This window comes from Lytechinus pictus, chromosome 5 (genome assembly GCF_037042905.1).
Source record: "Lytechinus pictus isolate F3 Inbred chromosome 5, Lp3.0, whole genome shotgun sequence".
Classification (NCBI taxonomy): Eukaryota; Metazoa; Echinodermata; class Echinoidea; order Temnopleuroida; family Toxopneustidae; genus Lytechinus; species Lytechinus pictus.
The window spans coordinates 22,310,100-22,332,771 of record NC_087249.1 but is presented as its reverse complement, the minus strand read 5'-3'; the positions used below and the strand labels follow the sequence as shown (position 1 = coordinate 22,332,771).

The 22,672-nt window shown below is 38.0% G+C and overlaps 1 protein-coding gene across 2 annotated transcripts in view; it reads left to right on the top strand.

Annotated features, from left to right (window-relative positions):
- The first annotated feature begins 3,908 nt into the window (after positions 1-3,908).
- Positions 3,909-22,672, top strand: part of LOC129262268 (uncharacterized) — a 30,710-nt gene continuing 11,946 nt past the window's right edge. The window contains exons 1-18 of one of the 2 annotated variants that reach the window (XM_064100042.1): positions 3,909-7,238; positions 8,178-8,991; positions 9,602-9,637; positions 11,000-11,110; positions 11,927-12,208; positions 13,259-13,417; positions 14,592-14,730; positions 15,223-15,328; positions 16,159-16,300; positions 16,970-17,044; positions 17,535-17,675; positions 18,162-18,374; positions 18,883-19,065; positions 19,469-19,735; positions 20,153-20,354; positions 21,086-21,237; positions 21,701-21,933; positions 22,350-22,565. In XM_064100042.1, the coding sequence (XP_063956112.1) occupies positions 3,975-7,238; positions 8,178-8,991; positions 9,602-9,637; positions 11,000-11,110; positions 11,927-12,208; positions 13,259-13,417; positions 14,592-14,730; positions 15,223-15,328; positions 16,159-16,300; positions 16,970-17,044; positions 17,535-17,675; positions 18,162-18,374; positions 18,883-19,065; positions 19,469-19,735; positions 20,153-20,354; positions 21,086-21,237; positions 21,701-21,933; positions 22,350-22,565 (6,735 nt within the window). In that variant the 5' untranslated portion in view covers positions 3,909-3,974. Of the gene's footprint in view, positions 8,992-9,601; positions 9,638-10,999; positions 11,111-11,926; positions 12,209-13,258; positions 13,418-14,591; positions 14,731-15,222; positions 15,329-16,158; positions 16,301-16,969; positions 17,045-17,534; positions 17,676-18,161; positions 18,375-18,882; positions 19,066-19,468; positions 19,736-20,152; positions 20,355-21,085; positions 21,238-21,700; positions 21,934-22,349; positions 22,566-22,672 lie in introns of both variants that reach the window. The other variant, XM_064100041.1, reaches the window with a different exon arrangement.

The window sequence follows — 22,672 nt, the reverse complement described above, 5'->3', positions numbered from 1 at the left end:
ATAGAGATTGAACATGTATTGCTTATTGAGTATATAAACCATGTTGTAAATTAGAGGAGGAAAATTCAAAATAAACATTTTAAAACATTATTTTTCAGTTCAGTTCAGTTCATTTATTTTCCATTAAAAAACTCAATAAAAAAAAAATACATACATAATTCATGAATATAAATCGGATAGACCCCAAGAAAAGCATAGCATTGCTTTTGTGATCCCTACTCGTGCATCCTGGAATTTTGCGAGTATAAAACTGGTAAACTTGATGAAGACTGTGATCACTTTTCTGTTCCGTACCCTACCCTAAGCACCCCTTGATCTACTGCTGGTTTCACATCAAGTGTAGATTATAGCCCATCTCTATAATACAAAACTGACCAAGGTCACATCCTTTTCCATAACTTTAATACTTCATAACGAAGAAGGTTGAAACTTGAGAAGAAAAAAAGTCTTTTTGATGTGTTTCGTCGTAGTGGATGATGCCATGATGATGTAACTACTACCCTCATTGATGAACGTCCTGTCTTCTTTTTTTGCTGTTGCATCATCATCAGTTTGTTTGTTTGACTGCTTTATTTAGCCCCGCCACCCTTTGTCATCTGAACAAAGGCAAAATCCATGCCCGGAATCAAACCATTTTCTCCTCTAAGCAAACCATGCAAAGAAGAACCACATGCTTAATTCACCTTTTAAGTACTTTTCTTTTTGCTTTTTCAACCAAACATTTTTCAGGCCTATATAATGTAACTCTATTTTTAATTTTCCATTCTAGAATTTTGTCTATGAGCTTGAATCCACAAAATGAACGAGAAAAAAAAATCTCAGACGCTTTGCTTGAAATGATCAATTGTTTACACTGGTTACATAGCAATCACTTCATCAACACACCGCCAACGTTTGCCGGGGCCTTGGGAACGATTCTTTCACTGGGGGTGCTGATGTGAATTTGAAAAGCAAAACAAAAAAGGTTTTCACTACAAAATGTAGGTCAAATTTGTCCCGAGAAATCTGACAAGCAAAAAAACAGGTTTCGCTGCAAACAAAATGAAGGTCAGTTTGGTTGCATTTTACAATTTTTACACATCTTCCAGAATACCTGCGGGTGGTGCACCTATCGAGAATACACGCAGCACCCCTGCTTCCCAGGGCCATGATGTTTGCCTTCCAGTGTAGAACTAGAAGCCAGATTTGAATAACAATGACAGTGATTGAATAACAGAGACTACCGGCAGTCGCTTCACAATGTTCATGAGGGAGAGATCGGTGGGGCGGGATCTGTCGACACAAAGCGAATGTGGTTTATTTTCTGCTTACATTCTCCATGCGAGCTGATAGTGCATGTGCGGGGTTGCACGCAACCAAGGTTTTGCTGATTATTGAAACTTGTAATGAAATGATTTTTTTTATAACTTTTGAAAATATGTCAATTAAGGTCCAACCTAACAGAAAATTTCAAATAAATATTCCTTAATCTGCGTGAGAGCCGACCTTTGATAAGTTAAGTAGAGTCGAGGACAACTAATTTTCTTGATTTACCATAAAAGAGCATTCCATTCATACTTAAGCAATGATATGGCAGTCATCCAATCAGGTATACTGCTCTAGAATCACAGAAGACGTTATCAATATCTGGACTATGCACCCGCTATGCACTGTGCATTGCACAGCGGACTACTTTTGAGGAAGTGCGTTGCACTGCGTATTATATTTGATAAGCATTACTTATTTGCTATCTTACCCAGAAGTGTACTTCATTTGATTTATTTTTGTCATTTCATTTTATTTTTTTCATTTTCGAGAAAATACAGATTCAGATCAATACGACGAATAATGTTGTGCAATCGTCACAATGTAAATAAATAACTTGCGTATATAAAAGTCTTAAGAAGACGGAGGACCACTGAAAAAAATTGAGGTTATTAAATCATGCATTGGCCGTCACCACTATTTTATATGCATATATTTCAATAAACATTCAATAAGCTTAAATAGCTTTAAATAGTTCTAGGCAACCTCCCATTTCAAGTGAATGAAGTAAAAAAAAAAAAAAAGTTGGGGCTTTCAACCAGAGGAGATTGAAATTTGTATTCATGGTATTAGCTCTCTGAATGTCGCCATTGTATGCCTATATGATTTCAGTGGTTGGTTGGTTGATAATGTTTTTGGCAAATCCGTCAATTTTGACTACCTGATTACTGCCTTCGTCTTTATAACATCCAGAGTCGTTTTCGTTGGTAGTATTTTTGTTACATAATATAGGAGTCATTTTGTTTTATTCTAGAGACGTGGAATGAAGAGCAAATAATAACCTTTCTGGTTTCAGTAGATAATATCCGGTATTAACAGATTAATGCAAACGTTGTCTATCATAAATTTTGCTTTCGATAATGTATACATTCAACTCGCCTTGGAATGAGTTTTTCCCCTTAACTTTTGCAAACGGAATAAATTACTAGCTTATAATGTTTGTATTGCTTTGAAGGGTGAAAAAAGACAATTACACCGTGGACTTCCCGTTAATTTTCATTGTTTACCCATCGCGTTCCTCATGCTAATATCAACCACTATCTATAGCCATCATGTGCAATTATTAATCGTATTCAACGGAAAGAAATGATAAATGAAATTCAAAAGAGAATCATTTTCGAATATTGGAGTGCACATTTTGTAATAACACTTTAGGACCCCATTTGTATTAATATGATGTTATTCGCTTTAGGGGTTGCCGAAATATATAGAAGTAGTGAGAAAATGATATTCTCGCTATAATGTTTAAATTACACCCAGTCAATTTCGCTGTTTTCCTGTCGCATTCGTTCATACCAGTACTGTTCACTATAATGTCCAAATTACTTCAAATTAATTTATTCATCTTCATATAGTGTTCGTATACCCGTATTAATCACTATGTATCAGTGGTATTATTGTATTCGAAGAGAAAGGGAGAGAATCATAAACAAATTCGAATGATTTTTTTTCGAATATCAAATTGTTTAGTTTTCTCTGACGAACATGTTAGCCCAAACGGTGGCGTACAGATAGGGGCTTGAGGCGCTTGCCCTCCCCCCCAAAAAAAAATCACGACCAAGAAAAAAAAGAGAAAAGGAAGGAAAAGGAAAGATGATATTATTTTCTGAGTATTATGTCAAAATTTATCTCAAAATTTGATTGTTAGAACGAAAATGTCGAAATTATTGTTCACTCGATTTGCTTGCTCAACTTTTTTTTCTATAAATTTGACCAGATACCGACACACCATATCTGGTCCCCTCCAAATTTTTGGCTCCTTACGCCACTAAGCCCAAAGCTAACCGTATCGCGTTTTGATATTCGCAACGGTAGCTGCTGAAATATGTCGAAGCTATAAGTTATATAATAATGCTTTTATATAATAATTTGCACTGCCCCAAATGTTAATTATCAAAAAGGCACTTGATAACACTTTTTTTTCTTTTATTGAATCGATCAATTAGGCTGAGAGAGATTACAAAAAGATTTGATATACCGATAAATGTTGTTCTTGTTTCCTATACAATAAAAACAGTTACATATCGTGTCGATTGGGCTCTGCTTTAATAGATATACGGTAATGTCATCAGTTTTAAAATGTTTACCGGTAATATGAAGCATGTATAATTTGTAAATGAGTACATGACTATACTCATAATTAAATTTTGTACAGAGGTGTCACCGGATACGTTACAGGATATTCTTTAGTTGGCACAAGAGAAAAGAGAATGAACAAAACCCAACATAATGATATTATAAAATACAGTTCGCTTTGCGAAATTACGAAAATATTCAAACTTTAAGTTTAGTTACTGTTAAAAGATTACGTTAGAAGTAAAACAGTGAGGTAAAATTACACAGCGCCATTTAAACAACGTTATTATCTCGTTTTGTTTCTGCAGGTGAGGAAGCGAGGCCATTGTGCAACAGTTTATACCTGTTAGCCCAGTGACCCATCTTCTTTCATAATGAAGGCACGTGTGGTGGTGATCATCGTTTCCTGTCTGGTCGCTGGGGGCGTCCTTGCCTTGGATAGCACCGAATGGCAGGATGGGGAGTGGACCACAGAACCAGAATACAACATCAGTGCCATCGAACCGTTCAGCAACCCAGGATATATCCTTCCAGATCTTAGCATAAGTGATATCATTTCTACAGTAGGAACAATGTACCAAGCAGAAGACCTCGTCCATGCAATTGGCTCGTTTTGCATGGAGATGAGACAACTTAATTGGTTGACAAACGGAGCCATGGAAGAGTTATGTCTACCCATCCTCGAGGCTCTGCGGAATGATTCATATGCAGAAGCATATTCTACTTGTCGCAGCTCTTGGTCCTTTATTGCGGAACTCTTTGGGGATGAAGAAGACGAGTACAGGGACGAAGGCTATCCCGAAGGCGAACACGGAGTGGAAGGCGAAGACGAGGTCGATCATGTTCCAATCAGACGAAAGCGATGGGGATTCAGCATTCCTCAGATTGAACTTCCTCCTCTCCCAGATATCCAAAATATAACTCTTCCACTCTCCCCAATCCAGGACATCCTTAATATAACCAACCCATTTTCGCCAATTCATGATATTTTGAATATAACTGTTCCGTTTTCACCGGTATACGATTTAGATTTAAATTGGACCAATCCCATATATGACGATACTGCGAATGTAATTGGAAATATAGGACTCATCCCAGAATTCAATAGAAATTGGTCATTTCCATTATTCGATGGATCAGATTTTCCATTTTTCAATTTTCCTGACCAGTATGAAATATGTTCAAGTTTGGCCGGGCTCATAACTCATGACATGCCGACATATCCCGGTCTTGATCATGGTAATATCTTTGGTGTGGTTCTGAAGGTCATCGTTGCCGAGCATCTTAAATCGATCCCTGGTAAATGCACGTCTTTCCTCGACGACTACGAGGGGAGTGGTGATACTGGCGGAGACCCTTTCTTCGATACCGACACTGATGCCATGATTGACGCCTTTGCAACTCTTGGTGGCTTCGATGACATCGAACAGATATGTAATGTTTCCGGTTGGGCTCTCATTATGACAGATCAAGGAAATTTCGAACTTTTTAACGAACTTGTAAACCAAACAACTGCAAGCATTTACAGTGTCATTACCAACAGAAGTCGATGCATTGATTTCGCAGAAAGCCTTCATGCCACTATTGACCTAGGACACGGAAACTTCTCCCATATCACAAGTAGCGATGCCCTTTGTGATGAACTATTTCATTATCCCTTCTGGAGAGGCAATATGAGCGAGATTGACTTTTACCTTTATGAGAACATGGATGACAAAGATGGTCTCATTCACTTGCTCTTTTTCATTGAGATGCTTTCCCACAAATCGGACTTGGGTGCCCTTGAGTTTCTCTGCCGAATGTCTCCGTATACTGATAAAAGATTCTGTACCGCTTTGGCCTACAATGAATACAGGGATGTTTCGAGAGAAGAAATTATAGAGCGGTGTCTGAGGTACACGTCATTTAATAGCTTTGAATTTGATTTCTTGGCCCTTGTAAATGCTTTCGGGTTAGAATTCGGTTTTGATTTCTACGACTTTGGTCAAACCTGCTCACATCTGACTGATATCATCTTTAATGACGTAATCAAACAGAGATTTACAATAAAAAATGTGATCCAGATGGGAATGAAAGCGTTTGGCCGTGCCCTGGCACCTATGTTCTGTGATTTGCCATCATTCCGAAACGGTTCGCTGGATTCATTAGAAGCTCCATGCGAGATTCCAGGGCGAGGTTGCTTCAACTGGACAATGCGAGGTGATGACTTCTTCTTCGATCGTTTGGATGTAGGCTTTATTACCGGAACAATATTTAGCTTTCTTGGAGGCTACAGGGATGGTGATCACGTCTGCCACCAGATGGCTTTTGCATTGGAAAACGATACACTGCTAGATATGGTGGCAGGTAGATTGGAAGAGAGTATCTACAGACTGTTTGATAATGCAACATTCTGCTCTGACACAATTGACCTCATCACAAAGCTCATGGGAATTGACGCAGACATTGCTCCTTTAATCGGATTCAATAGTACCGATTCATTCTGCTTGGAAATGTCCGAAATCTTTCATCAAGAGCGCAACCACAACTTCAGCTTTGACTCTTTCCTCAATCTGTTTGTAAACGAAGTCGACAGAGGAGCACACTTTGTTACATCTGAGACCATTATGTATGCCACGGCTGAAATGATGAAATTCGCTGCCATGGTCATCCATTCAGATACCATCGGAGATGCCATTTACACATCCTGTCAAATGTGGCAAGGGTCAAGTCCTTTCTTTTTTAGGCATATATTCGAGGTTGATGAATTTTGTCAAGCGGTATTGGCACTTGATCCAGGAAAACTTGAGCATGTGTGCATCTACGACCTAATTCCCTGGCTTAAGTATGGTCTGGACCATCATGATGACGAAAAGGAAGAAGAGATAGACTTTGATTTTGGAGGCCTGTTTGAAACTGTGGGCGAAGAGTTTGGCTTCCACTTTTCTGACTCTGACCAAAGTTGTTCTCATCTAAATGATATCTTATTCAATGAAACTGTCGCCCAATCCTACTCAATCGACAGCGTTGTTGTCAAAGGAATAAGAATTATTGGGAAGACTGTATCACCAATTTTCTGTGAGTTTGAAAACCTTCCAGAGACCGAGTTAGAAGATCCATGCATGATTCCTGGACAAAACTGTTTTAATTGGTCAAGCCGAGGAGAAGATTACTTTCATGATCGGGAAGATATCGGATTTATCATTGGCACCATTTTCAGTTACTTGGGAGGCTACAGAGATGGTGACCACCTTTGTCATCAGATGGAATTTGCACTACATGATGATTCGCAGCTTGACATGGTAGCGAATAAATTGAAAGATAGTGTATTCCGATTCTTCAGCGACCAATCTTTCTGTTCTGGAACCATGGGCATAATTAGCAACCTCATCGGACAAGACGTGGATGCAGCAGGTATACTAGGCTTCGAGAATGCAGATTCATTCTGTGGAAACGTTAATCAAATCTACAATGACAATGGCGATCTTCCTGTCAATTTGGAGCCCCTCTATGTCCTGTTTGACAGCATGGATGAAGAAGGAGAGGTTGATTCCCATTCCATTGCCAATGCTACAATCGAAATTATTAAATTTGCTGCAATGCTCCTGCATTCCGAAGATATGGGTGATGCCCTTTCAAGGACCTGCCACGTGTGGCAGGCTTCTGCTGCAATGTTCAATGTTTCAGAGATTGATGACGTATGCCAAATGGTCATTGAAAGCAATGCCGATGCCCTTTATGAGGTCTGCACTGATGAACTTTACCCTTTTATTCACTGGCTCGAGTATGGATCAGACCGTCCTGAAGAAGAAAAAGAAGAAGAGGTAGACTTTGACTTTGGTGGCCTGCTTGAAACAGTGGGCGAAGAGTTTGGCTTCGACTTTTTCGACTATGACCAAAGTTGTTCTCATCTTACTGATATCCTCTTCGATGAAACTGTCGCCCAATCCTATTCAATCGACAGCGTTGTTGTCAAAGGAATAAGAATTATTGGGAAGACTGTATCACCAATTTTCTGTGAGTTTGAAAACCTTCCAGAGACCGAGTTAGAAGATTCATGCATGATTCCTGGACAAAACTGTTTTAATTGGTCAAGCCGAGGAGATGATTACTTTCATGATCGGGAAGATATCGGATTTATCATTGGCACCATTTTCAGTTACTTGGGAGGCTACAGAGATGGTGACCACCTTTGTCATCAGATGGAATTTGCACTACATGATGATTCGCAGCTTGACATGGTAGCGAATAAAATAAAAGATAGTGTCTTCCGATTCTTCAGCGACCAATCTTTCTGTTCTGGAACCATGGGCATAATCAGCAACCTCATCGGACAAGACGTGGATGCAGCAGGTATACTAGGCTTCGAGAATGCAGATTCATTCTGTGGAAACGTTAATCAAATCTACAATGACAATGGCGATCTTCCTGTCAATTTGGAGCCCCTCTATGTCCTGTTTGACAGCATGGATGAGGAAGGAGAGGTTGATTCCCATTCCATTGCCAATGCTACAATCGAAATTATTAAATTTGCTGCAATGCTCCTGCATTCCGAAGATATGGGTGATGCCCTTTCAAGGACCTGCCACGTGTGGCAGGCTTCTGCTGCAATGTTCAATGTTTCAGAGATTGATGACGTATGCCAAATGGTCATTGAAAGCAATGCCGATGCCCTTTATGAGGTCTGCACTGATGAACTTTACCCTAATTTTATTGAATTGTTTTTTGAAGGCGGGCCACACGATGTCGATCCTAATCGTACAGCTCCCATCGTTGACTTAGTCGATTTATCGAATATTGAAATCTGCCTGGATAACGGCGAGGTGACTTTTGAGGGATTGGAACATTTAGATATCTTTGCATATCTAATGCAGATCACAAGTAAGCTCTACAATGTAACCGAACTCGATGAAGATAACATCTGTAAAGGAATAACAAACGTGATACAATCAAGGAAAGACATTCCGACGCTGATCACTGAATTTGTTGTGGAATGGATGACAGTTTTTATGCCGCTTGGTGCTGAACTGTGCTCTTGTTGGGATCAAGCTTTCGGTTATATCTTCCAGGAGACCGGTGATTCAGGATTCGGTATAGACCAACTCAATGAGATTGTCCTGATTGCTGTGGATAGCATCGGACTGGCGAGTCATCATGAGCTTTGTAACGATCTTATCCACCTCAAGCCTGGTAACATGACTGCATATGCAGAGATGATAATGGAGGAAATCCTTGATTTCACTGCTAATCCAGAGAAATGTTCCTGTACTGTCAATCGTGTGATTGATTTCATCCTCCCTTTGGTCAATGTTACAAACGAAGAATTCCACAACTACACGTACCAGTTCCTAGGGTTTGAATCAGTGGAACATGTATGCAGTTTCGTTGCTGAGTCCTTCTCGGGTGTAATCGGTAAGTCTTCTTTAAAAGGAAAGCTATTTTTAATTCAATATGCATTAGAATGTATTTGATAAGGATGATAAATCCCCCTCCCACACTAAAAAGAAATAATATAGGGCCCTATCATGCTTATATTACTTCCATGACCTAAAAAAAATACAAAATGGTCATAGCACGTAATTTATTTTTAAAAAGAGGGCAAAAATCATACTGAGTTCTGGAGGGGACAGGCATACCTGAAAAAACCCTACTTCTAAGAAGGAACTTGACTGTTCAGATTATGCATCATATCATTCCTCATCATTGGTTAATGAATGTACTCGTCCTCTGAAGAAAACACATGTATATATATATATATATATATTCTATACATTCCATTCAGAACTACTTTTATTTAATAATTTGTTATACCCTGTTTTACCTTGTGTTATTTTTGCTTTTCTTCAAATTTTCCCCAGATTGTATATATCTTTTTGTATGTTTTCTATTATTTTGTAATGTTTTGTGAACAGAATATTGGCATATGCCAATGGAATTCCAACAATTTCTATCCAATTCAATTCATTCATGTACGTACACTGCTTTTACTAATTCTGATTTCTTTCCGTATGTTTCATTGCAGTCGACCCGTCAGAGATAACATGTAATGACCAGCAAGGTGAGTTTACTTGGATACACTTGAGCATTCAACTAATTTCTGAAGGCATAATAGAAAGATATATAGATAGATAGATAAATGTTATGTTCACACGGTAAAAAACCCAAATAGATACAGAGTCTGATTTGCATTGGGGCCGTGCCATAAATGAAATTTACAGAGTAAAAGGCACCCAATCTTAATATACATGAATAACATATAAAACATAATAATCGTATCAGAGCATGGAGCTATTATAGCTCCATGATCAGATGATTCATTCTCTAAACACACAGTCCATGATACAATAATTCTTGGGAATGCAGTTGATCGAGAATCGGGTGGGGTGGGACTGTACTGTGCCCGTTATGACTACAAGGTGGCATTTGAAGAATTATGTCTTTGCGACCCATTAGTATTGTTTCGGGTATATTACTGGTCAGGATAAAAAAAATTATAGCTTCTATGTTGTTTAATAAAGAGAGAGAGAGAGAGATAGAAAAACATGATGTTATGAATCTCTTACGATGCTGAGATCAGGGGAGCGTTTCATCAACATTTTCCTCTCGCAAGTTGTCAAATCTGACAAATTTCCTTGATTTTGATTGGCTGAGAAGCACAGTTCCTATGGTAACTGTCGGATAAAACTGAACTTTTCGGATATAACGTCTGATAGGTCCTTTCACGTAACGCTCCCTAGATTACGCCAGCAGAGCGTGAATGTTGGTTATTCTGGGTAACATCATTAATTTACTTCATTGAAGAGTTCACAATTGTGACAAGAGCTGTTATGTTAGCTGGGAAACAGAAAAATCAAAATCGAATAAACATTCCTCGCATGCTGAAAGTCTACAGCATTCCTTTCCTGGTATTCATGACTTTTCATAGAATCGAGTCTGTGATCAGACGTAGAAAATAATATCTATTAAAAAAAACATGTCTATTGTATTTCTACGAAGTATCCCTTAAATTTATACGTAAGATAATGTATCATACATTGTTGCGCTTGACAGCGGATGCTGGATCAAGTCTTCATTGATTTCTTACCCAACGCCGTGCAATGTCCTTGTCCTGTCGAGCAACATCAACTCCCTAATATAACATTAGAAATTCTAATTTCAATACGACTTTTCGCCTACTTCTATATTTCTGAATGTACAGTTGTATTTTCAACATCATATTCTACTCCCAGCCGTCGCTTGTGATGGGTGGAGGCGACCCCTACGATATTTAAAGTAGTGAAAAGGGGGACTAAAAAAGGACGAAGACCCAGCCGCTCTTTCCCATTTCCTGCACGTGCGGATTATGAAATTAGATTGTGATCGATGGGCGTCCATGATATGTCCTTAAATTATTATCATCATTATTTTCTTATCGCTATAGTACCCACGACCCGACCCACCACCCAACCCACGACCCAGCCTACGACCCAACCCACGGTTACGACTCAAGCAACAACTAGAAGCCCGAATGATACTGTATCTGAGGAGGAAGGTACGTTAAATAAAATTTATAGAGTATACTGAAAATATCTGACTGTCTTATCCATTGCCCATTTCATTTCATTACCACTTTTATTTCTTATCTGTTTTTCATCTTTCGAACACACATCAAATTGGACTGGGTTTGCAGGAAATATGTAAGTGTTAATGCCCCCCCCCCCCCTTCAAAAAAGAGACAGACAGACAGAGAAATAAGCATAATCAAATGGTTCCATGGTATTTGCTCCGGCGCCAAATCTGCATCTTAAACAAAACCAACAACCTAACCTCCAACCCTTCTCTTTATCTTTACATTATTCTGTACAAAAAATCTATGACAATCCTAAATCTCTAACCACATACCCTCTGAGATATTTACATAGGAGCATGATATGTCGTGTCACCAACACGTCAATAATTATAATTAAAAATAAAAGATTTGAAAAAATTAATAAATATATGGAATAATAATGATTATGATAATAATAATCACGAAACTAATGATAGTGATATTGATAACAATAATGAATAGAAAAGTCAATGAATTTTATATGAATAAATGAAACGATTGGTTAATTCAAAAATACAACTATCAATGATATCTAAGCAATATAACAAGTTATGAAGATGCAAGCGATAAATGATGAAAAAAAGATGAGGACATTTTTGGAAAGTATGCAAGAAAAATTGTTGAATCGGAGAAGAAAATTATATTGAAAAAAAGACCCCAAAGTTGTAGCTCTAACGATTTGCCAATCATGATTTTTGTTTGGTTTAATGTCGATTTCAATTCATTATGATCTTTAAAATCTTTGGTTTTGTCAATCAGAATGCTTTTTCATCAGGGATTGTGCCGGTGTGTGTAACGGTGACGCTCGTTACGATTGTGCCGGAGAATGCGGCGGTAGCGCCGAACTCGACTGCGCCTTCACCTGCGGTGGTACTGCGACCATCAACGGATGTGACTGGTGCGTAGGAGGTGAATCGGGGAGACCAAACGACTTCGGTTACGAGTGCGGTTCGTGCAAAGGTGAAAGTACTGCAACGACCGTCGATTGCAACAACGATTGCAACGGCACAGCTTACCGCGATGCTTGTCAAGTTTGCGTTGGTAAGTAAAACTTTGATGGATCTGGGGATGTACCATTCCACATGCAACGGGAATGCATATATTCGGTAGATTTCTGAAAGAGATACCCCGGGCTGAAATAATAATTATATCTAATTAAACAGAGTAAATATTCATCGAACAAATTGCGTAAAATTTCACTAAGATCTGATGAAAAACAACAAATTTATTGAATTTTAAAGTTTAGCAATATTTTGTGAAGACAGTTATATGAATGCCGTTATGAATATTCATCAGTTGGGCTGATGAAGTCATGTCCCCACTTTCCTTATTCTGACGTTATTACATAAAATCATGATTATTTCATATTTTCACAAATGTGTGTATGATATATTGCCCTTGTACCAAATTAAGTTCCAGCGATGATTTTCTTACACATTAAATCAGCTGTCAATCCTATTATTTTCATTCTAAGAGGGCAGAATTCGAATAAAATTAATGTAATAAAAATTTAATGTACTAAAATACACAAATTTAAGCTGGAATATGACATCACAAGCTTTCTAATTGCATTTTCATGAAGACATGCGTTCTCCAAAATAATGGAAAAAAATAAATGTCATAACTTAGTTATTCCTTGTCTGATTTTGATGAAATTTTCAGGGTTTTGTTTGTCTGATTTTTTCTTATCTGTTCAATTCATACCATTTTCGTATTAGTGTGATGATGGAGATCCACATCATTTATATTGCGCCATATTTCCTATTATAAAAAATGAAAACAACCGAACAAGCAGTAAATCAAACAATTTAACCGATTTTAACATTAATGGTATCCTAAACTTTTATTAGTTTCATGAGTTCACAATGTTCCTCATTAATATTATTTTCAACGCGAAAATTGACTACTCCCAGGGATGACAACATCCAAGACTGAGTATGACGATTTCCCTGGAGTACATACCTTGCGGCATTGCATAACCCTTGAGGAGGTGTCTTACAATTATAAGGTAGGGCCCAAGAGTACATAACTCGCCATTCTTACATTGCCATTTCGTCATCTTGATATTATTACATTTCATTTTGGTTATAGGCGGCAATACGGGTGTGGATGAAGATGTCAGCGCCTCTAGCCTGAATTGCTTGGGCCTTTGTGACGATAGATATATACTCAATGATTGTGACGAATGTGTGCCGAATACACTTGGGACCATTTTCTCAACGAAAGACTGTAACGACGAGTGCAAAGGACGTAAGTTTTATTCAGTTATTACAAGTTTTTTTAGTGTATGAAGATAATTTCCTTTTGTTGATACACGTATTTCTTGATTTGATTCTTGGGTCATTACAATAAACGTTTATAAGGTATAGAATATTGAAAAAAACAAACTAAGTATTGTGCAATCTACTATGAGTGATATGCTATTAATTAAAAAAAAAACGTTAATCGTACGGTCTTAGTACTTTTTTTTCCAAAGAAAGTCTTTATTCAATATTTCCCAACAAATTATATCAAATACAAAATGCATGCAATACATAACAAATAATGTTATTCATGTAAAACATAAATTTGAATAAGTTCGTTGCACCTGGATCCATTCATATCTACAATAAATTAAATTTGTTGCATTTTCATAAAGTGTTCTAACTCGTGTTGATTTTTGGTTTCTTATGAAATGATGAAAACAATGAATTACCCCTTTAAACACCGAGTTGAAAATATAATATTTAGCATATAAAATATCAAAATTACAAGAAGAATTATTTTCGCCTGGTAGGCAAAAAACAAAACCATTAACCACTTAACTGCATGTTTATGAGTGTATTTTTTTACTCCTAATGATGCTGTCGAATAACAGTTTCGTATCTTTATCAAGACTTAGAATGCGTGTCGATAAAACGGTATAATTATCAAATGATGGGCATTTTTATTTTCTTCAATGATTAAAAATTTCATTCAGAAGTCACTTTTAGAATCATTGTGGAGTATTATGCTCAAATGCCCTAAATCCGTATAAATACGTATGTACACGTTTGTTTATGTGGGTGTGGGTATGTGTGTTAGTAGGGGCGGTAACATGATACTCGAACATCAACGGGAGGATTGTCCTACGTAACAGATTGTGGCAATTTTAAAACATGTGTCACAGATAATACTGACGTCTAGTGATGGCATACTCAGAAACAATCGCGTATAAATTTATGTCACATTTTCAACTCGTTTTCCCGCCAGTTTAAACAGGTATTTAGACATTGTCAACCATTTTTCATTTCTCTGCTGTTCATGAAGAGAAAAAAAACATGTGTATAATATGTAAAAGAAACTATGACATGTATATGACAGCGTCCTAAGAGGTACATTTCCATCGGTATCGATGGGAAAGTAATGTCTACCATCTTTATTTTCTGATGATCGATGCCTCTAGTTGCCGTTATCAATGAATGCGGTTACTGCGTCGGAGGTAGCACCAACAGGCCTGCTGATACCGGGCTCACTGAATGTGGAGTGTGCAATACAACATCAGATCCAGAATACTGTTTCGGCTGTGATGGCGTCGCCTACAGGTAATCGATAAATGCCTGTTCATTTTTAGGAGTGAAAAATGAAATATATATATAGTAGAAGAAAAGCGACCGTGCGGAACAGAATAGGAACGTTCTTGGTGTCACAGCAATTAACACAAAATAATTGATTGATGATATGTCTTTGAAAATAATAGTCGGGCACTTATTCATAAACAGATTGACTACTTTGACCATGGCGCTACAACAAAGGTGGATTGTTGGCCAATAAGAAGAAAAAAAGCCCATTACTCGCATCGTAAAACATGCAAACTTTTCATGCGCGCAGGGTACTACATAAGATGCAGTACCACCTCTGTTCGCAGAACAGTGGAATTCATCCAACTCAATATAACAATAAATAATTGAATATAATTCTCAACGTTCATTTCATTGTTTCGTACACGGTGAAGCTGTGACCGACGCGTGCATCAATGAAATAAAAATGCCAACGTTCCTTTTCCGAAATTGCAATTTTCATTGTTTGATCCACAGTGAAGCTACGACCGACGCTTGTGATGTCTGTGGTGGAGATGGCAGCACTTGTTTTACCGTCGATAGTATAGCCCCCTCTATCATCCCAGCTGACACCGATTATCAGGTAACTATGGTGATATCAGTCGTGTTGATAGTGGTGGCATTAGTAGTGGTGACGATGCTTGATTATGAAATATATTTTTATATTAATTATTTTTATGTTTTTCCGTTGTATCATGTTCCTTATTTTCAATATTATTATCGATTATCAGGTAAAGTAGGTGATATCAGTCGTGTTGGTAGTGGTGACAATGATAATTATGAAATATATTGATATATTAATTTTTATGTTTATTTTCGTTATCATGTTATTTTCCTTATTTTCATTATTATTACATTTATTATTATTATTATTTATAATTATTATTATTATTATTATCATCTTCATCATTATTATTATTATCATTGATGTTATTGTTATTATTTTTATTACTATTATTATCAGTAATAATGTTATCATAATCGTAATCAATAATATGTCATTCTGATTTTGCTATCAGAATTCCCCGTAGGTGTACGTTTATGATGATCGGCCAAATTGGGTTAATTAAAAGAAAACTGCTTGTCTTTAAATTTTAAGGATAACCAAAGTACAAAGTGGTGTTTTATGATCGCATCATATCGAAGGGAATGATGATCAGGGGTGTACATAATGATGCCATGCTAATGAAAACAAAATGATGTACGACAAAACCCAATGAAACCTGAAGCAATGCTCTAAATGACTTTATTTACATGATATATAACTATCGTAATAGATATTTTGAAATCATTATTTTGTTAGTATAGAATTTTGTTAGTAAGAAATATGAATCCGATTCCCCATCCACTGTGTGATGAACTACGAAAATATACTGAATGGGATGTGTTGCATAATCTGTTCAACCTCGGCAGGTCAAACTTCGCGGAGCTGGTTTTCAGGACGCGACAACTAAACAATGTAAGTTCCTTGATAGCAACGGCGAGCAGATCGACGCGGTGGATATCAGCAACGAGGTCGGCGATGAGTTCAATTGCACCGCTAATCTCCCTGCAGGTTGGTTGCCGAAACCAGGGCCCCATTATACAAAGTTTTGCGATAGATTTGGAATATGAAAGAACAGTTGTGCATGTAACGGTGATCAAGATTGGTCATGATTGCCATTTAGCAATATTGATTGCAAACGTTTGTATAATGGTGTCCTTTACGGGCTCATTGTATTTTAATGACAAGATAGAAAGGTCTTGCGACAGGACGGATGACGATTGAAATAAAAATCACTCTGCGCATGCTCAGTCTTAACGTTAGGGGAATGGGCATGCGCATATTGATTTCTACGTGAATCTTCCGTCCCCGTTGCATTTTTATCTGCTTTCAAAAACCGCCCCATGACATTGAACATTATTAAAAAAACTGTCACTTCAAAGGACTAAATTCTAAAATTTCTTCTTCTTTTTTTGGTTATTCATGTCGAAGATGATATGATAGACTGCTTAGATACAAATAGACAGATGACTTGAATCGGGATTAAATACTCTTAGATATATCTGCTTTACTTTATTTAATCCACCTCTATGATCTGTCATGTTTAATGTTGAAAACCATGTAGGTCGCAGGGGAACAAGCTTCCTTTAGTCTATGGATCAGGTCTTCCACAATGTATTTTTATACAAAGCATGCAAAAATTGAAAATTCATCGTTTTATATGAATACAATTTCTTTCAGGAACGTACTCGGTATACCTTTCTACGGAGTCAACAGAATTATCCGAGGAATCTGTTACCCTTTACGTTTACCCAGGTAAGAAATCACATGGGTTTTTCTAATAATAAAGAGGTGATATGTTTAGATCGATATGCTTCTGCTGCTGATGGTGATAACGATGATGATTTGGTGATGACGATGATGATTTGCTGATGACGACGATGATGAAGCTGATGATGTTGAAAACGATGGTGGTGGTTGTTATGGTGATGATGATGATGATGATGATATATCGATCGACGATAAACATTTCTGAGATCAAAGCTACATAGCACCTGTAGCAATCCCTTACTTGAAACACCTTTTTGTGGGTGCGATGTTGCACCTTTCTTCTTTGGAAGGTACCACGTCACACCCGCTCCAAGGCCAAAGAGGTGCAATGATTTACCGTTCAATGGCGCTCCCAATGTGGCATTGGGTGCATATTTGATGTTGTTTTTCAAGAGTTAAGGACCGCCCGGCTTGATTTCCTGCTCTGTTCATATTTTACTCGTATTTTAAATGTTTCAATTGCTTTTTTCTGCAGAAATCACGATAAACAGCATATCTCAAAGTGAGTTTGATATAGATGATAGCGAGACTTCTATCTCCGTTAACTTAGTATCAACAAGCGGAGCCTTTACGGCTTACAAGACATTGACCACACCCAAAGCTATCATCTACACTGGTAAGTCTTAGTTCAAAAGGTTCAATACTGGTCGCATACTTATGCACATCAGTTCCACTTAACATCGAGTAAAATTATGCCACAGAATGTTTTATGGATCAATAAAACTCTTTCTAACCTCCGTTTGAAGGCGAGTCACCATATTATAAGGACCACAGAAAACACACGTCATACACGTGTGAAAACCCACACCCGCATACACCCACACCCACACTCACACACGCACCCACACACACACACACCCAAACGCTGAACAATATCTTTCCAAATATCCTTCATATTCACTCTCACACTCAGTCCCATGCACCCACGCACAAACACACCCACACGCACATGCTTCAAGTATCTATATAATTAGCTTTTGTAATCTATACAAAATCACCAAAATATTTTTTAAAGAAGGCACTTCAATCTCCCCTATCTTATCCTCCTTGAAATTCATTCTGTCACTCCCAAGTTGTCTGTACATTTTCTCCTTTCTTATAGAAACTGAGAGGATTGTCATCGATGGAACCTTTGGCGGAGACAACGATGAGCTTCTGGAGTTTTCGGGTCCAATGTTGACGGCCTCGACGCAGATTACCGTGTATCCATCCTTCAATGGAATCGACTCACTGGTTACCCCCGATAATGCAGGTTTCACCATCACCTACTACGCCCCTGCTCCGGTTGTCGAGAGTCTAAAGTTTTCATCCACGGGTAATGATTTTACATTTACCTCACTTACAATTTTTGAAATAAAAATATACATTTTTTTACTCTATGGCGTACTTCCTACTTGTGAATAAGACCCTTGATCTCTAAGACTAGGCAATGGATAGCCTCCACGGAGTACATGCAAGTGTGTCACGGTCACATCTTTTTCTGCTCATGTCTTTAAAAATATACTTTCAATCATATCTAATATCTTCTCAAGTACAAGATTAACGCCTTCAAAACACAGTGGAATAAGTCATAAGATAAAACTTTAATCGTACATATTTTTTTCCCACTTTCCATGTCTGTCTATGTAGGCCCTATCACTTAGGCATATTGAATAAAACGGTAAAACATGGGTTTGAATTTGCTTTTTTACTTCATTCTTAATTAATGAGAACGGTAGTTGAAGTCACATCAGCTGGTAGACTCTAAATAATGCATGATTTGAAACAGGGAGACTTTATTTTTTTTTTGTTTACTATGTTAACCATCACTTGCCCTTTTACAGGACATCTACTTGAACTCGAGTTTGACGTGGCAATCAATGAAGATGCTGTGACGTCATGTGATGCAATCCTCATGAATACGACCACTCTGGGAGGCGATGATGCCCAGTGCTATGCATTTCCTTTCCTAAGAGTTATCTATATTCTACCTTCAAGTGTGGACGGTGGAAGTCTTATTGAACCAGGTAAAGGTTTAAACCATGTTAACCTGTAGGCGACTGAATTTTGTGATTCATATGTAAAATTTAATCCAGCAGTTGGTACTGCGCAAATATTGGCGGGAAGGCTTTTGGGAATGCGATATAAAGGTCGATTTGAACCAATGCCGTAATTGATGTTCATTGGCATATTTGGTAACACTTTCTGTAGAATATCCTTCTCCAAGGTTTCATTTGTTACGCACTGAAACCCCATTCTAATAAAATCATGGGTTTTCTCCTTTCTTTTCTGTGACCAATCTTTTGGGATATAAACGTGAAGAGTAAATAAAAAATATATTTTCAAGTAAATCCTATGATCATAACAATAATGAATTAACGCTCTTCTAATATCAGTTATAAATTTTATTATATTCCATATATTTTCCAGATGATGAACTTGTTCTGCGCGAAAATGTCCTGAAGAAGCGTGATGAGGAGTATGCTCGGTACGCCAGTGGCACCCTGACGGCATCTTCTCCCGACGAAGCGGTTTCCGTTATCGCTGACCTTCAGGGTACTGAAGTAATAAGCAGTTGTGGAAATGTCCGTCTCAGCGCTTTGCAATCCCGTGGAAGCGCAGGGCGTTCTTTCACCTATCAATGGTCTGTGACCAGTGACGGTTCGATCCCAACCGAATTGACGGATGAACTAACAGGTAGGTTGGTTAATACTTTGACCATTATGTAAGTGGTAGGTTATAGGTATCATGCTATTTAAACAATGCACCTAATATTGCAATTTGGCGGGCAGTTTGAGTTGAGAGACAAGGTGGTTCAAGCACAATCGAAATGATGTTTATTGAAACCTGTATAAGGTTTTTCAGAGTTTGGTAGAACTGCATGCTAAATTCACTTAGAGATTAGTAACACCATGGTTATCATATCCAATCACTCTTATTAAAATGGTATTCTGTGCTCGCTAGGGTACATAACTAGGGTACGATACTTTACATACAAAGCTAGATAAGGGCGAATATGCCTATTGGAGATTTATGTTGAAAAAAGGCATAAGAATTTCCGAGAGAAGTGGGCTTCTTAAATCTAATCGATTATTGTTGTTCTTAATCTTGTAGCCGCCGATAATTATGCGTATGTCAATCTGGCGGGATCCTATCTGGACCCAAATACGGAATATACCTTTACCATAACGGTAGAGAACTTCCTTGGAGGAAGTGACACTGACAGCTTAGTGGTGACTCGATCTGATCTCAACAGACCGGACGTGGTGATCTACCCAGAAAGAGTTGATATCACCAGCGCCCTCATCTCTCAATAGTAAGTTTATCTCTCCGTACCATCTAAGTAATATGTGACTGACTCTGAATGGAGGAGACCAGATATGTGGACGTTGGAATCTATTTTCCAAAGCTAACGTAGAGGGCGTAACTTCCTGTCCCAGTGAGCTTAGGGGATTGGCACTGGGTTGAGGAGTTTGAGGGTCAAACCCTCTACGTGATTTTGGGGAAAGTTAGCTTCCTTATAGCAACGTCCAATCTGGACTATGATAGTGGAGTTAGTAAGGCAGTCATAAGCAGTGACTGATCTAGACACATTACTTTGAATGGGCACACCCTACATCACCCTCCCTCCCTCCCCCTCCCCTTTCCCATCGAAACCTCGCTAGATCTGCAACTGATCTTATGCCAGGTCATAATTCTCAAAACTAAAAGCTCATCTTATTGATTGTGAGTGGAGTTGTGTTCTTCGTGATAAATTCTTTCAGAGATTAAAATCTTCAACATTCAGTAAAATTTGCTATCTAATGTCTTTTGTTCTTTTTAAACATGCCCCTCTAGTCGGAACTAAACTTAAGACTGATTTTTTTTTTAAAGTTTGCTTGCTATTTTGTGCATAGATTGATTTCGTCCGCGTTTGTGATTTCTATATTTTTGACAATTTAGACACACATCTATGTCACCAAATCGCTGAGTCGAATATGTTGAAGTAGAATTTAAAATGCAGTTTGAAATGATTTAAGGTAAAATATTTTTGTTTTATTTTTGTAGCTTTTTCCTTCGCGCCTCTGTGCGTTTCTCCGAGGCGTGTGGTGGAGCGGAGCAGATGGTTTATTCCTGGTCAGTGGATGATGATAGCATCGCTCTTAACCTGTTGACCATGAACAAACCACTCTTGTACGTTGGAGCTGGTACTCTTCCGGGTAAGATTCCTCTTTAAGTTCATTTTCATTTCCCTTCTTTTAATTCTTCGAGATATAGCAGTTTAGGTCAACACTTTCTAATCGAATCGAGGCAATTCGCAATAAGCTATCTCGGTGTTCAAGGGTTATCCTGTCAAGATATTCATGGCATTGAGTACTTTCAAGCAGAATTCTCCGTGTTTCTTGTACATGGGATATATGATCACTCAATCAATCAAACTTTGGAGAAGAAAATGAATGAGGGATTTCTAATAAATTATCAGATACATGCAAAAGATTTGATAATGATTAATCCAGGAGAGAAAAGAGCGGCATGTGTGCAATAATGCATATTAGGTCTAATAACCACTTCATGGTCTACTATATCCATTTGCAAGGTTCCCCGTGATCTTTTAACCTTCTTGGGACCTTATAGTGGATATGATGTAAATTCTAAAATGCCTTTCCTCGTCTCACCTACCAGGCGACACCGACGTGACCTTCACCTTGGAGGTCAGCAGAGAGAGTGACCCATCCACAGTGACCACGCAGAGTGTTACCGTTACCACGGTTTACTCCGACCTGGTTGCCCTGATCGCTGGAGGGTCTGAAAGGACCGTTGGCGTCGACAGCGGAACTTTCACACTGGATGGATCGTCGTCTTTTGATCCTGATAATCAAAACGAAGAGATTACCTACCTGTGGACTTGTGAAGAGGTACAAGTTAATCAAGTTAATTCAATTTCCTGAATATTCAATTGTCTAAGAAATAATCTATATAGAATATTAAAAGTTGCCCCACATTTCACACTTCATTATACGCGAGTTTGTAATACGTTGTTTTCGATGAAATCTGATTTATACGTTACCGAAAACAAAGTTGAAAAAAATTATCCAATGAAATATTTATGAGTTTGACGCAAATCCACCTTGTTATGATCATGTCAACACAAACTACAAGTAACCATGGAATTAAAGTAATAAAGAGGCAATAATATTTGTGTAGAAGCATCAAAACTATTCGGAACCGGTATCAAGATAAATTCACTTGTAGTTCACGACAACCGCTGTACCCTTTGTCATAAGTCTATGTCTTATATATAAAAAAAAAATATCATATTTCTTTTCGCCAGTTGAACACAGATACAGGAAGCTATGATCCGTGTGTATCAAGCGACACCCGCGAGTTGTTCCCGACAGAAGACGAATCTACAGCGAGCACTTTGTCATTAGCTTCCAACAATCTCTACTCTGATTCTACCTACCGGTTCACCCTCGAGATCACCAAACTATCGAGGACGGCATCTGCCAGTGTAACCGTCATCTCAAAAGCTGGCAATCCCCCACAGGTTAATACGCTCGTTTGTGTTTGGGGATTTTCAATCAAAATCCAAACAAACAGAAAGCTGAATGTTTGAACGAACTTTTAAAGAAACTTAACAGCTTTTGAAAGTTG